At 35.7% G+C, this 15,384-nt stretch overlaps 3 protein-coding genes and 1 long non-coding RNA gene across 5 annotated transcripts in view; 2 read left to right on the forward strand and 2 right to left on the reverse strand.

Moving 5' to 3' along the window:
- The first annotated feature begins 472 nt into the window (after positions 1–472).
- Positions 473–1,572, forward strand: LOC148293976 (uncharacterized). The gene is made up of 2 exons (XR_015836827.1): positions 473–726; positions 1,332–1,572. It is a non-coding gene; the product is annotated as an uncharacterized LOC148293976 (long non-coding RNA).
- Positions 1,573–5,049: 3,477 nt separating this feature from the next.
- LOC110746768 (uncharacterized) lies at positions 5,050–6,213 on the forward strand. Its single transcript, XM_021947009.2, has one exon. It carries the CDS (start codon positions 5,157–5,159, stop codon positions 6,108–6,110), a length of 954 nt encoding a protein of 317 aa, XP_021802701.2. The 5' UTR covers positions 5,050–5,156; the 3' UTR covers positions 6,111–6,213.
- A 2,828-nt stretch (positions 6,214–9,041) lies between these two features.
- LOC110746769 (uncharacterized) lies at positions 9,042–11,284 on the reverse strand. 2 transcript variants are annotated; one of them, XM_088255469.1, is made up of 5 exons: positions 11,027–11,284; positions 10,715–10,908; positions 10,038–10,321; positions 9,681–9,942; positions 9,042–9,493 (listed from the first exon to the last, which is right to left on the reverse strand). In XM_088255469.1, exons 1-5 carry the CDS (start codon positions 11,031–11,033, stop codon positions 9,158–9,160), a joined length of 1,083 nt encoding a protein of 360 aa, XP_088111595.1. In that variant the 5' UTR covers positions 11,034–11,284; the 3' UTR covers positions 9,042–9,157. The 2 variants fall into 2 exon arrangements, with proteins under 2 accessions (XP_088111595.1, XP_021829697.1); XM_021974005.2 differs by having other exon boundaries at positions 10,038–10,249; positions 11,027–11,271.
- A 2,818-nt stretch (positions 11,285–14,102) lies between these two features.
- The window catches only part of LOC110769959 (uncharacterized), a gene marked incomplete in the record, with an annotated part of 3,552 nt that continues 2,270 nt past the window's right edge, over positions 14,103–15,384 (reverse strand). Inside the window, 2 exon segments of the mRNA XM_088255471.1 lie at positions 14,103–14,717; positions 15,099–15,366. Coding sequence (XP_088111597.1) covers positions 14,424–14,717; positions 15,099–15,366 — 562 coding nt within the window.

Consider the following 15,384-nt stretch of genomic DNA (forward strand, 5'->3'; position numbering starts at 1 on the left):
TAACTTGGAGGAGACTTAGAAGTAACTTGGGAGACTTACTAACTCTGAAGAGACTTGGGAGACTTGCTAACTCAGAAGACTTAAATCAGCCACTTGGGCGATATGAGTAGCAGACTTAGACTCAACTCTTTTAACTCTTACGGCTCTGATACCACAAGGGGATATATATATATAGGATTTTTCTCTTATCCGGATGTTCGGATTGTTTAGCATGTGGACCTCAATGTTTCTTCAGTTTTCTCCTCTTATAAATGCTGCCAAATCAAGCCACTACACTGCTATATAAAAATATCCAGTTGGTGCTGTAGAAGTATACATCTTCAAATCATTTTTTACAATGAAACACAGCTGCAAACATTGGAATTCGCACACTAAACAATCCGGATGTCTGGATAACAGAAAAATCATATATATATATATATATATATATATAGTCCCCTTCAGTTGAGGGATCCCTCAAATAATATTTGAGGGATGGGGCGCTCAACCATTGGATCTGTTTTAATGAGCTTGTGTGGTTGAGATTGATTCAAACCTTTTAACCCGTTTCCTTTCTAATGACCCGCTAGAAACCCGCGTACGCTGGGAAACCAAAAGACGCCCTAAGCAAGCACGCTTGGAGCAGAAACCAAGCTGAAGAGAAAAATCAAGAGACGCGAAGCAAGAGAATCAAACATCCAAGTTGAAGAGGAGGATCCTCCATCGCGAGATTTCTGTGCGAAATAGGTATGGGTATTCCTAGGTGTGGTTGTTTCAAAATCTGAGCCATGGGTTATTGATTTGGGGGTTCTGTGATAAGTTTTGATTTGAGTTCTAATGGGTAATTCTTAATATGGGTTCTAATGGGTAATTCTTTATTTCGGTTATAATGATGAATTCTGGATATAGGTTCTAATGGGTAGTTCTTGATTTGGGTTCCATTGATGAATTCTTGATATAAGTTATAATGGGAAATTTTTAATTTGTGTTCTAATGGTAAATTCTTGATTTGGGTTCTAATGATGAATTCTTTATATAAGTTCTAATGGGCAATTCTTGATTTGATCAAAATCTGATACTACACTTTTCTGCACTCCACAGAGTTGTTTATTCTAATTCTCAAACAAGCTGTACACATATAGAGATATTACACACTCATTTAATCAATAGAAACAGATACGTCATACGTCAACAACAAAAAAGAAAAGCAATTGCTGTTGTTGGTAGAAAAGAAAAATCCAGCTAATGAGCTATTCATTTGGTTTCTCAATTGTTCTTGTGGTTGTAGTGAAACCATACTAGAATTGTAGTCTCATTTTTTCTGTTTTGTTTTTTTTTTTCTTGCATTGCAGGTTTATAATGGAGTAATCTTGTTCGTTTATGTCAGTCTTGAAGTTGGACCATCTACTGTACTTTGGATTTAACATCTTTGGTGGTGTTTGTTTTGCTGTCATGGAACTTCTCATTCAAGTGATCATGTTTGCAGTACTTTTAGGGTTGGATATAAACTTTTATGTTTAGATGATAGTTCTTGGCGCCAACTTGTGCAATTTATTGAAGTTAATAATCAATTTAAGGAGCACCTGCTCTCAAGCAATTCTATGTGAAAAGGCTATTTGAATACAAGGCCAACCTCTTTATCTCAAAGCTTGTTCCATTTGATATATGACGGTTTATACCATTCAGTTTTATTTTTCATTAATGTTCTCCAAAATGATCATACCATTCACATTGTAGAATTTCTCATTGATAAACAGTTATGGGTACTGCTTTCCATTCTATATGTTTTTTCTCTATTGAATTGAATATTCCTTTTGGCTGTCGTGCTTTGCTTGTTTCTGCACAAGGGAGATGTGGCTGTGAAAGGAAGTTAGCAATCTTATAATCTACACATTGTGAAACTTAACTTGCTTCCAATTTTAGTGAGCAGGTTGCAGCAACCTGTAATGCCTCCATTTTTTTTTTCTTTCCAGTTTGTGCTAAGTCTAATATTCTTCTTCGGGTTCTCATGAAACTAACCCATTGACAATGATAGGAAAAACTCAACCTCTTCACAGCAGTTTAAAAACCTTTGAACAGATAATTACGAACAATTTATTGACACTTGAAAATTGAGTTTCGTTTTACATGTACATGATGACAAAAAACCTAAACACTTCCTTGTAGTGGAAGGAACAATATCCGAATTTGACCGAAAAAGAACACACACATCTTGTGTTGTTGCAGACACCTTTCTAGCCATGTCCTTGGTCGTCTGGGTTTCCTGCATTCACACCGTGAAATTAAACAACACCACAAGGCCCACAACCGATACATTTAAAGAAGGAAAAAAACATAGACTTGTAAAAGCAAACCTCATACTTCTACAAGCAAGAAGTTGTGAATATGAACCTTGAACTTTTTTTCTTGCTCTAACAAGAAATGCAAACTAGCACGCCTTTATATTTACCTTTACTGAAGAAAAAGAAACAAGGTACTGAACCTAACAAAATTCTTCTAACCAAAAAACTTCATACTGTCCAAGAAAAAACTTCATACTTCCAACAAAACTTCATTCTAAATTAAGCAAAGGGTACAAACTATTAATCACACATTATCAGAGCCACATCATTAAACTAGAAGCAACAAGGCTAACGGCTGACTTCACAACCTTCTTACACTTCTACATCTCCACAAAGTTTGTAACAACATTTATTCTAGAATTCTTAATCAATAGAAACATAAGAAATATTCCTATAATGATAAAATTCTTAGAAGCAGAGACGAATCAAATTCTTTTTTTTTTTCTCTCAAATCAATTAGGAGCAGAGACTTACCCATATCTATTTCGCACATAAATCTTGGGATGGAGGATCCTCTTCTTCAAAACTTATCACAGAACCCCCAAATCAATAACCCATGGCTCAGATTTTGAAACAACCACACCTAGGAATACCCATACCTATTTCGCACAGAAATCTCGCGATGGAGGATCCTCCTCTTCAACTTGGATGTTTGATTCTCTTGCTTCGCGTCTCTTGATTTTTCTCTTCAGCTTGGTTTCTGCTCCAAGCGTGCTTGCTTAGGGCGTCTTTTGGTTTCCCAGCGTACGCGGGTTTCTAGCGGGTCATTAGAAAGGAAACGGGTTAAAAGGTTTGAATCAATCTCAACCACACAAGCTCATTAAAACAGATCCAATGGTTGAGCGCCCCATCCCTCAAATAACACTATTTGAGAGATCCCTCAACTGAAGGGGACTATATATATATATTGCCGAATCGAAGGGGAATAAGGGAGATTAGGGGAGAGAGAAAATGAGAGGGAACTAGAGAAAGGTTGGGAGGGGGAGGGAGAAAATAAGAGACAAGGAGAGGGATATCAATATGGAGGAGAGAATAAAGGAGATAGAACCAGAGAGTGAGATCGGGAGGGAGAGAAAAAGAGAGTGGGTTGTGGTGTGGGGAGACTGAGAGCATCCACAATGGGTTTCCTAAATCACCTCCTTAGACAAATTTTAGGGAGGATTTGAAAACACATAACTCCAATTATGCTCCCTATCCATCTCCTAAAATAGAGAGACCTCTAGGAGCTCCTAAATCTGAGTAGAGAGAAAGGACTCCTAGTGGCTCCTATAATTTAATGTTGCTTTCTTTTATGAGTGTTTTAAACCTTTAATTAATGCTAATTATTTTTTATAGAGATTGACCAATTAAAAAAGAGTTATAGCATTTATGAGTCCCTAAACTAGAGAGTATGATTGGAGTTAAAATTTTATAGAGAGCTCCTAAAATAGTTTTTATATGTTTTTAGCTAAATTTTAACTAAAAAAATAGAGAGCATGATTGTAGATACTCTGAGTACCGTTATACCATAGTTTTAGATTTGTTTAAACTTTAGAATTGTATAATATTAATGAGATATTAACAAAAAGGATTATAAAAATTCATAATAATAACACGACTATGAAAAATCTATGATAAATCTCCTTAAAAAACAGGATTGAAAGAAAAATATCAATTGTTAGTTTCTCAACAAATACGCAAACATGAGAAACCTTTAAGCCACGTGGAGCGCGTCTATAACAAAAATGTTAGAATCTCACAATATAAGGGTAGATTAATAAGTCTTGACCAAAAAAAAAAGGGTAGATTAATAAAATTTGCTACATTACAAAAATAAAATAATAAATCACACCACTAAGTAATTAAGGGAAAGTAGTTACTGCTCACTCTGCTCACATTCCTCTCTCCCTCACTACGCCCTCATTCTTCTCTTTTTATTTTTAAAATTTTAAAATTTCTTTTTATCTTTCTATGTATATATACATGTATTGGTCAATTACATATACCCGAATTGTCATTTGAAATTTTCTTTAGAAGCAAAAAAAATTTCAATTGAAAAAATGGAAGAGAATGAAAAAAGAAGAAGAAGAAGTGATAATCTAAGAATGAAGCAACAATATTAAAGAGGGGGGATTCCAACCATGACTTCAGATACAAAAGAAAAGTCAAGCAAATCGAGTAAAAACAAGCAGAGGATCCGTGTTAGTAAAGTGTACTTGTTAAAATTAAATTTATTTCATAATTTAATATATTCTATTTGATCATTTTATATTAGAGTAAATTAGTAATTCAATAAATAATTTGATAATAAGGTGTACTCCATTAATTTTAGGATTCATTTAGCATTACTCGACAAAAATAACTACTTTTAATCACTTGAATTGAACTACAAATGCAATTTCATTATTTAAAAAATAAATAAATTTTGGTATTCGAACTTCGTTCGCAATTAACAAAACCATGATTAGATTGCCTTCCTACATCAAATGACAAACAAATTTGTTCAGCAAAAAGAAAACCACAAACAAATTAATTAATTAATTCAATTGCTAAAAGGAAAAAGAAAAGACTCTGCAAAATAAATATAAAAAAATACTGTATTTACGGGGGTTGCATTTAAAACGACAGCTTGCACTTATGTGATGACAGTACTTGACGCGTAACAGCTACTTTCCTTGTAATACCCATTATACCCTCATTCCTAGGTTCTCTATAAATACCGCCTACCCACCCCGTCTTAGCTAGCTCTGTTCATCTCATCACCATCGCTAGATTCGTTACTTTTTCTAGTGTCATTTTATTTCGTTGTTTTTATGAGTCTTTATCAATTAATTTCTGCTTGAAATTGATTCATTAATGGCTCCTCCTAAATCAAACCCTAAGATTTCAGTGTCCACGAAAACGAAGAGGGTCTCTAATGCTGTGAAGCCTCATAAAATTGCCATGGCCAAGAGAGGCTCTACTCGGAACGAGAAGGCGAGCGAGCTCTCGAAACTTTGTGATATCGCCGTTTACATGACCGCTGTTGGGGCTGACGGCAAGATTGACTCGTGGCCGGAAAACCAACAAGATTTGAAATCAGTTGCGCTCAAGTACAAGAATCTGAGGAGGGGTTTGATAGGTCAAGTCGAAAAGGGTTCGTTCTCAGCGGAAATTGTTGAGGATCGAGAAATTGGGGATTTGGGTTTTCAAGATAACTGCTTGGGGTCCAAGTTAGAAGCTTTGAACGAGAGGATTGGAAATGTGATGAGGAAGATGATGAAGATGAGGGATGATGGTAACTCCACTTTCATGGAACTGTACAAGAATATCACGGAGAGTAGTGTGGAACCGGATGCAGCATATCAACAACAACAAAAATCATATCTTAATTTGAATCTTGATCCTGTTGATCTCATCATACCCAAAGCCAAACCTAATTTCATTGGTCAATTTCAGCAAGAAAAAGATTATCTTTCATCAATTCATGATCTCCGAGTACCGTATAATGGTTTGGAATTCGATCATTATTCTGTGGATACTAATGATTATCTCAGTTTGGTGTTGGGTGATGATCATAATGATCTGCAACCTCAAAGCAGTAATTATATGGAGGGTTTGAAAATTGATGGGCATGATGTTGTTGCTGCTATGCCAAGTATGGATGCTACAGATGATGATATCAAGTTGCTGTTGAGTGATTGTGATATTGATATGATGCAAGATGATGTGCAATTTTGTGTCAATGACTTGATCGACATGTTGCTACAAGACCCACAACAGCAGACTCATTCCGAGTTTAAAAGTACAATCCTAGATCTTAATTTCTAGTCGTGATCTGTAAATTTGTTGTTTCCCTGTACCTAAATCCAAAATCTGATGTATATTCTGGAATATTTTTGGGATTTAATAGAATGCGACTACTGTTTGTTTATCTCTATTATGTGTTTTTATTTGTACAGCTCAAGTGAAGAGCTTCTGGTGTAGGTCCTTTTATTCAATCAACTTTCTCACCTTAAATGACAATGAAGAGCATAACCATTATTTTCATATTAAGACATCTTTTCTCAGTTTTGGCTAAAAAGAGCAAATGACAAGGCTTTTTATTGGATATCCAAGAATGAAATTGATTATACAAAGTAACAGGGAAAAGTTGTCCAAACCAATATGAGCAAAGAACACAGGGATTACAAAGTCATGTTCATAACCTAAATTATCCTTTAGGAGTATCAATTACAGTCTTAAGGTCTCCAAATGGAGATGCAAAGATGCCATAGATTGTCCAAGCAATTGGAGACCCCCAGTAGTACCACCTCCACCACACTGGGATTAGCTGCAAATTTCAGCATGAATTTTTATTATTATGGTTGCAATGATAAATTAAGACGACGATTATCAGACTTGAAAATATGAAGAATGACCGAGTTTCAAATGACATACTGGCCTGGGCAATGAGGAAACCAGAGAACAAGTTCCAGAAGCTCTTGCAGAAAGACGAAAGGCTTGCAGCAATTTGATGGCCAGGAGTTGTGCAATCACCATCATCCCTTAAATTGAGTAGGTAAAACACATGAATATGGTGTAATTCTTAAATCTATGCTTCTTACTTTAATTTCTGTTGAATTTATATCTGCCTGATTATTTGTCATGCTGGAAACATGCATGTTTAACACATAAGGATTCAACTATCTTCTCTTACTTGGCCAACATATATAGTTGAGCTATCATCAATCTTGATTTCCAATGTTTCGTTGCTGAGTTGGATACTAAGTCTGCTTAATCAATCACAATGGTTTTTACAAGCTTCTCTGTGATTTATTTATCATGGTCCAAGGTGAGAGTCTTTCAACATCACAACAATTTGTACTTGAGAAATTGATTGCTCATGCCTCTCCTCAGCACACATGAACCTCAACAAGCAGTTCAGGTACCTCAAATATCCTGGTAGAAAGCACAACGTGTACCCTTGAAAATTTCAAAGCTATTCTGTCAAGTTCTTCTCTGCCTCAAAATAACTGTGTTCATTTGCTGCGCGAAGCCACACTGCTACAAGCTATGATATGTACAATAGAGAATGATATTTCAATTGTATGTAAAGATAGTTATTCTCTCATTTCATATACAATAGGGAATAGTATCATGTTACTACTTCCGTTCCTGCAATTCTCCAATTAAAATATTCCGTTCCTGCAATTATCGCACCCTACGTTGTTCGTCAGCTCACCAATCCTTAGTAGATGTAATTCTTAAGCTCGTTTTTCTGTCTTCTTTATTCCTCTTTTAATTGCTTAAATGTTCTGGAAAACAGAAGAGTCGCGAATTCATTGTTCTCATTTACCCAATTCTCCCCTTACAAACCACATGTACATTACAACCCTTGAGCATTTCTTTAAACTTAAAGTTATTCTGGCTCGAAAAAAAAAATAACTGACTTCAATGTTCCAGGAAGCCAACCTGCTAGAATGTTAAATTATTGATTAATGCCCTTGTTGTGCTCTCGGATAAAATCAGCTCTGGTTTCTGTCAGTGAAAATGTGCTCGAGCGTGTTTTGTTAGAAACTTTTTTTTTTAATGTGTTCAGTTTTTAAGGCCTTTAAGAAGCCAAGTTGCTTCTTATCTGGTTTAGCTACTTAGAAGTAATTGCTTATAGATATAATCTGCTTTTACTTTAGTTCGTGAGAATTGGAGTGTGTGCCAATTGTGAACGTATCTCCTATATATGTATCTAAGAGAGGAAAACCTCTTAACAAGTTTTATCAATCAGAAATATCTGTGAGAACCAAGTCTGGAGTTTTCAGACCTCTGAGTTCAACTTATTCTTTGTATTTTCTCTTCACTTATATTTTACATAAATTTCAACATAGAAGCCATGATTCGTACAATAAAGCCTTTAAATTCCTGGTAGTGAAAGTTATGGATTGAATGTTGTTCTCTGGTATAGAGAGACAACGATCATCAACCTATAAAAGCATGCTGTGTGGTTGCATTTTTATGAGGGATTGAGAAAAGCTCTTGCCTTTTTGTTTCATTAAATATATGTTGCTTTTGCGCTTAATCACAAAATATGCGATTTTACGGAAGTAGAACAGTTTGATAATGGTATATAGCATCTACTAGCTCATTATGTTTAAAAGCCAATTATTTTGTTCTTGTTTCAATGTTTGTTTACTGTCTGTTTTCTTACAGTTAGTTAGATCTTATATGACAGGTTATGCATTAGTGTCCTATGGACTATGTTTTGAGTTTCATTATTAAGGTTGTCTTGGGTGAAAAAGATACTTGAAAAAAAAGAAGTCAAACTCTGCTGACGAGGACAGACAATTTTGAAGGGTGCCAAGGCAGTCACCAGGGTAACACAATTTTTCCTATCATGAAGTACCTTGTAGAGTGACGATCTTTCGAGTTTCGGTTAAGTTTGGAAGTTCTAGAATGAGGTCACATTACAGAGATTTAAAGTCAACTTTGTGAGCTCTAGTTTTAGAATTGTAGTGTTGTAAGACTAGATAAGTGCTTCATAACGTTATGTACTTCTGGTCTCTGTTTTCATGCATTAAGTGCTTCGATCTAGTTTGCCTGTTCGAGAAAGAGGTCACCACTGTACAGAGATTAAAAGTCAACTTTGTAGAAGTTGCTGAGTTTTCTTTCCGGAAATTGTTTTTGTCTTCAGAAGTAACATTTTGGTTCTTTGTGGAACGTGACTTGAAAGAAAGAACTGTCATAAAGTTTCAGAGAAGTCTCTTTGTTGCCCAATGTTGCAGCCTATAAAGAAAGAACTGTCTTGTATTCAAAGTTTCAAATGACAAAGCTAATGTACATGCTTGTAATTGTATGAAAGAATCAATCATCTACAATCAACAATTGAAGAATATTTGACGCACTTATGAAACAATTTTGGCTATAGTAGGTTTGTAATGAAGATGCTCTTCTCCAAGCAAGAGTGCCCTTAGAATGGCCTCACACAAACCAGCATAATGCACAATCAAATGCCCACCGTCAGGAACTTCATGATACTGAATCCACGGTAGCTTACATGAAATATATCTTTGAAGTTGAAATGGCACAACCTTATCTTCATAACCTTGCCAAATATGAACAGAGCTCTGGTTTTGGGGGAATGGATTGCTGAGATCCATGGGGTCGAAATCCCAACGGCTGAAAGCCAATTTGAAGTCATGATGCAGAGTATCAAAAACCCCTTTTTGTCGTAACTTTTCCTTTAGGTGCAAACATAAACATTGTTAAATCATGCGACAGAAGTTAATATATGAAAATGTTATTTATAGAAAGCAGCTTCTTACTACCATACAGCATTGAGTGAAATTTCCCACTTGGTGTCTCAGTTTCTATTACAGTATCAACCACCATACCATGAACAGATTTGGAGACAGAAGATATGGTTACCTGAGAAAGCATTGGGAAGCCTGGAATTGTTTTGAGGACTTCTATGTCTCTGCTGTTGAAGAATACCGGATTTCTTTCCAGGACAGAAGTTGAAGGGAGCCATTTCTGAGTCACCCACCACCGCAGTAGTCCAGGGGCAAATTCTGCAAAGAAGAGTCCCCATTTGATAAGTTTTCTCCTGTAATCATCCTTTATCAGATGGTCAGGAAGAGAAGGCCACCTATAATTGACAACTGGAACTACCAAAGCCACACCTGCTAGCCTACACAAACAAATTTGATATAAAAAGTTCGAAAACTCTTCGTTTTGAATCAAGTAGAAAGTTATGAACCTTGAATCTATAAGTGAGTGTTTTACCTGTGTGGTATATGTTTGATGCAACTCCAGGTGGGATATGATCCCATTGACACTCCAATCACATAAAATTTCAATCCTAACTCTAACTGATCAGCCAGTTCTTCGATGTCAAGGGCTTCACTCTTGACCGAACGCTTTGGATTTGGATCACTTTCTCCATATCCAGCACGATCATATAGCAGAAAATATATCCCCAATTCATCTATTAATTCCTGGAAACTGAAGCACTGTGAGTTCACCTTATTTTGACATTTTTCTCTGAACTGATGCTTTAGTACTGCTTCCTTAGCCATATTATATAATTTGAATTAGGATTTTTCTTGTAAACCAAGTGCAAATTTGAATTGATAGAGCTCCTAAACAAACAAAAGAAAACCACTTTACAAGCATAATTTTCTGAGTGTATGATAAAAGTTGCTTTTGCAGGTCTTTCAGCAGTTTCTTTCAGATTTATAAATGTTTCAATTCAGAAAGCTGTTTCACAACAGATTTTCAAATTTCAGATATTCCCTTTCCAAGGTTCTCATATGACTCCAGATTCCTAGTTTACATCATTTCTCAAAAAACATCCCTCATTTCCTCAAAATTATTATCTATGTTGAACTTGGATTTGAATACAACTTAATTTGATAAAGCTTCAGAGCAAAATAAGAAGATGGTTGGGAAAAGAGAGATACTTGGGGTGCCAGGAAACTCATTTCCTTGGAGCTTCCAAAGCCATGAACAATGATGATCTTGTAGTTTGCTTTGTTCTTGGGGACCCCACTTTCTCTATAAGCCAGATACCTTCCATCAGCAAGCCTGATTCTTGGTGAAGCTGGAGGAAGATCTTCAGAAACAGCAGCAGTCTGTGCAGTGTTTGAAACCATCCCTGAGAAAACAAAACAACAAAAGAAAAGGGTAGATCTAATTCATTCATTTCAATTTTCATGGACCCAAAAATTGAATGGGGAAGAGAAATGGAAGGAAAAAAATATTTGAAAACTCACCTGGCATGATGTTATTTGGGATTCTCTCTTGGCCTGATGGGATTTCAAATGTATAAGTTTTTCTTTTTCTTTGTGTTTGACTTGTAGATGCTTGTTGGGTTTTCACTTTCTATCAGCACAGTGGCAGCAGAGAAGGTTTTTTGACAGTTTGATGCTGAGGCATGTACCATTTGTTACGTGAATAAATTTTGACACACCTGGATATACTTTTGAATGTTCCGCTGATGGGGGTATCTTGCTACAATTGACCTTCTCCTGGTTATAAGACTTGAGAGGCGTCACGAAAGCAGGCCCATAAATAATGCCATCTGTAGTACACCCTAACAATTGCTATCTACACCCCTTGCTTCTAAATTTCTCCCATTTTCCCCCTCCCTCTACATCTATTCTTCTAAATTTCTCCTATTTTACGCCTCCCACGTCCCCTCTTAGGTTCGTGTTCATCCTCTATTTTTCTTTCTTTTTCCCTCTCTCCCACATCACACCCTTTTACCCCAGCCATCACCAACAATGACCACCCTAAATCCGGCGACTAACAGTCGTGAGTTTGGTGACCCACAACTTCAACTCTAATGACCCCAGCATAAACATTGTAGAGGTCAAAAGATGAGTCATTTTAAATTTTAGCTCTATTCTAGAAGAAGGTTTTGAGTGTTGCGGTCAGATTGTCATGTAGTATTACTAATCTACGAATATGGGTGGACGACAATGTTCAATGTAATCGACCTAGAGTATAGTATTAATAAATAAATATACGTATTATAATATGAGTGGATTGGTATTACCACGTGGTAGTGTGACAGTCACACTTAATCCTACTCTAATATTAATGAGTATTATAGATTCAACCAAAATTTGTTCTTTAATAGATGATCGAAATCAACTCTTGAATTCATTTAAGAAAAAGGAGTCGCTATAGTTGAGAAGATTTAGATCGTTGATTGAAAGAAAAAAGACTTTAACAAATGTAATAACCTCAGAGCGAGCGTTTGACACTACCTTATTGTCGTCGTGCATGTTAAATGTTAAAACTACAAAACGTTGCTACGTTTGTGGTGATATGCGGCCACCTCATGTCGACACACACTCGGAGTTGCTCCAAAACAACACCATTTACATTATTTGTATCTATAGATTTTCCCTTGGTTAGAATCTTAATAAGGTTATTCTTGCATCTTGAAGTCTCACTTAGAGCAAACAAAATCAATCATTTGTACTCTTTAAAAGTGATGAGTAAATTTCTTGGCATAGCTGGTTGATTGCGAGATTGAAGCAGATTGCCTGCTACAATTTGGTGCTCATGTCATGTATGTCCATGTGCCAGCGCACTTCCTCTGTTAGTCAATGAGGCAATCGAACCGACTGATGTAATAATAGCCCCTGCCTAACAGCACACGTTAGCTGGTTAAAGCTTGCAGGAAAAAACAGAAGCTTTACAAAACAAAAAAAGAACAAAATAATAATAATAATAATAACAAAAGAAAAGAAAATATTGAAAATAATGAAAATTTATTTTTTGAACAAATGATTAAAAATTGTTTATTCGTCCAAGATGCGTTAACAAATGATTGATACAAATGAGGGCATTCATGATTCTAGGTTTATACCCCGTCATCAGAATATTCTTGCATTTGTAGTTTCTTGCGGGACTCTGGTGGGGGTGGCCTCGCTTTGAGCGGGACCCTATAGTATTTACAACACTGTCACACTCAATAAAATATTTTGGTTTATAAAATTTATTTCTTAAATTTAAAAATGTATTTGCTCACCAGCTTAATCATGAGTGTAGCATCACCATTCCAATATTAAGTTGTCACTTGTCCTTCTAAAAGTTAGCCATAGTTATAAAAAATTTAAAATAATTTATACATGCAAACGTGAGTTAGGCTAGTTGATCAGGGCAGTGAGTTCACCCCATTGCATCCAAATTCAAATCTCTCACCCCATAAATTAGATTAATTTAGAGTAGTTAAATTTGTACTTATATTTAAAAAAAACCTTAATGAAGAATAGCAAGCAAATATTAAAAAACAAAAATTATAATTTCTACCATTATCCTCTTCTTCCCCTAAAGTTGGAATCCATGGCAGCTCTATAGAATATATCCTGTAAGAAAAAGGAAAGAAATTGAGATATTTATTCAAAAATTCATTTTAGCACGATATATTATACAAAAACTCATATAGAGAATATTTGGAGGAAAAAAAAAATCAAAACTAGCCACTTGTTATTTTTTAATTGGTTCTTAGTGTGTTAAAATTTATAAGAACCAATTAAAAAATAACAAGTGGCTAGTTTTGAGTTTTTCACTCTAAATAGGTTATTTTGTATATTATATCATACTATAATAGATTTATTAGTGGGATTCTCGAAATTCAGATATTTGCCGTTACTCATCATTCATTGTTGAAAGATTTATTTTGTTCATATGGGGGGTTGCAGGCCCGCTGGCACGAAGATACTTGAATCAGTAACCAAGTATACATCATACATTGGTGGCTAGCATTATTGATCCAAAAATTAATATTATATCTTGAAATTATCTTGCATTTTTAAATATTAGAAAGGAAATCTTGGGCTTGGCTTTGAAGATTAAAAATACTTTTAAGTCACACAAGAAATCAGATAAAACATAAAAAAAAATATACCCAAAAAAAGTCACATCAAAAAGTGACTCTCGGGCCAAAGAATAAAGGAAAAGGAAAGAAAAGAAAATTAAATTACTCGTGTGGGAGCTCCGTGTATTGTTTTTCTCTCTAAATAGATTATGTAAAGAGCTCTGTGTGGGATACGAAGGACTAGGGGTGGACATCGAAACCGAAAAACAAGACAACCAAATGAAACTGGGCCCAAAAATACTAAGTTGACCAAAACGTCAAACTCAATTCAAAATACCGAACCAAATCGATTTTGGCCGGTTACGATTCTACTAAGGACAAGGTAACCCTCAAAGTTATGTTGCAAAAAAAAAAAAAAAAAAAAAAAAAAAAAAACCTTCGATTACAGTAAAGGCAAACAACTTTTGGGTGGGTTTCTTTTTTGGGGTTAGAGGGAAAATTTATTACAAGAGGGAAAATACAATGGCAATTACACAAACATAAACTAAAAACAATGAGCCCAACAAAGACACAAAGAGGCTGAAGGCTCACAACAAAGCCAATCAGAGCCTACAGCCAGGCATAAAGCCCAATCCACACTTAAAGTTTTGTCAATTATCACAGTAGTAGTAAGCTGATAAATTTTTTATTTTGCGATGTAACCATGACTTTACACAGAAGAACTTTTCTACATATATATGAAGCACATTGCAGCATTCAAGAAATAGTTGCTCCAGAAACATCAACAGTTTACTCAACAACATACCTATAGATATTAGGCCTGCTATCAACGTAGGAGCTTATTCTCCAAGCAAAAGTGCTTTTAAAACAGCTTCACATCGATGACTCTCAAATATAAGAAAATGGCCATAATCAGGAACTTCATGATAACGAATCCAGGGAAGCTTCTCTGCAATATAGCGGTTTAGTTTATAAGGAATGATCTTGTCTTCAAGGCCTTGCCAAATGTGAACTGAGCCCTCATTTTCAGGGAAAGGATTTTTCAGGTCCGATGGGTCGAATTCCCATTTTGCATAGCCAGCCAGTATGTCTCGGAACAGAGATTCATGGTCTCCTTGCTGTGTTATCTTTTCCTGAATTTATAAACATACACAAAAGACACCGATGGTTAATGTTTTCAAAATTAAGTCAAACTAGTAAATCCTGCAGTAGAATATTTTTGTTCATATTATTTGATCCACTAACAAAACAAAGTACCCAAAACAGACCATCCTCCCACAGGTAATTTAACCTCATAAGCTATGAACTCAGATCCAGAAATGCAAGTATGTGAGGTATGATGTGTTAGTATATAAAGCAAATGTTTACTCACATTCCACTTAAGTTTAAACAGTCCTAAAACAACAAAATTTGACATTAAAAGATTCCAAAACCTCCAAATGTAATTGCAAGAAGCGAAAAGAAAACGGCCGATTTGGTACTGTGGGGGAGATAATGAGAAAATTTGAGTATACCTGACCAACACTTGTTGCTTCTGAGACTTTCTGCATCATCTCTAAATCTGCACGGCTGAAAATTGAGTTATTTCCAGACAACATACTTAGTGAAGGGAAAAATTTCTGAGTCATCCACCAATGGAATAACCAAGGGGCGTAATGTGCAACTCGGAACGCCCATTGATCTGATACCGGGAGACGGCTGAGGGTCTCTCTTGATAGATTAGCAGGAACACAAGGCCACCAGTAGTGCACAAAAGGAACTACCAGGGAAGCTCCAGACAATCTGCAAATGATGTATCGA

The sequence above is a fragment of the Prunus avium genome, chromosome 6, assembly GCF_965620075.1.
Source record: "Prunus avium chromosome 6, drPruAviu1.hap1.1, whole genome shotgun sequence".
Lineage (NCBI taxonomy): Eukaryota > Viridiplantae > Streptophyta > Magnoliopsida > Rosales > Rosaceae > Prunus > Prunus avium.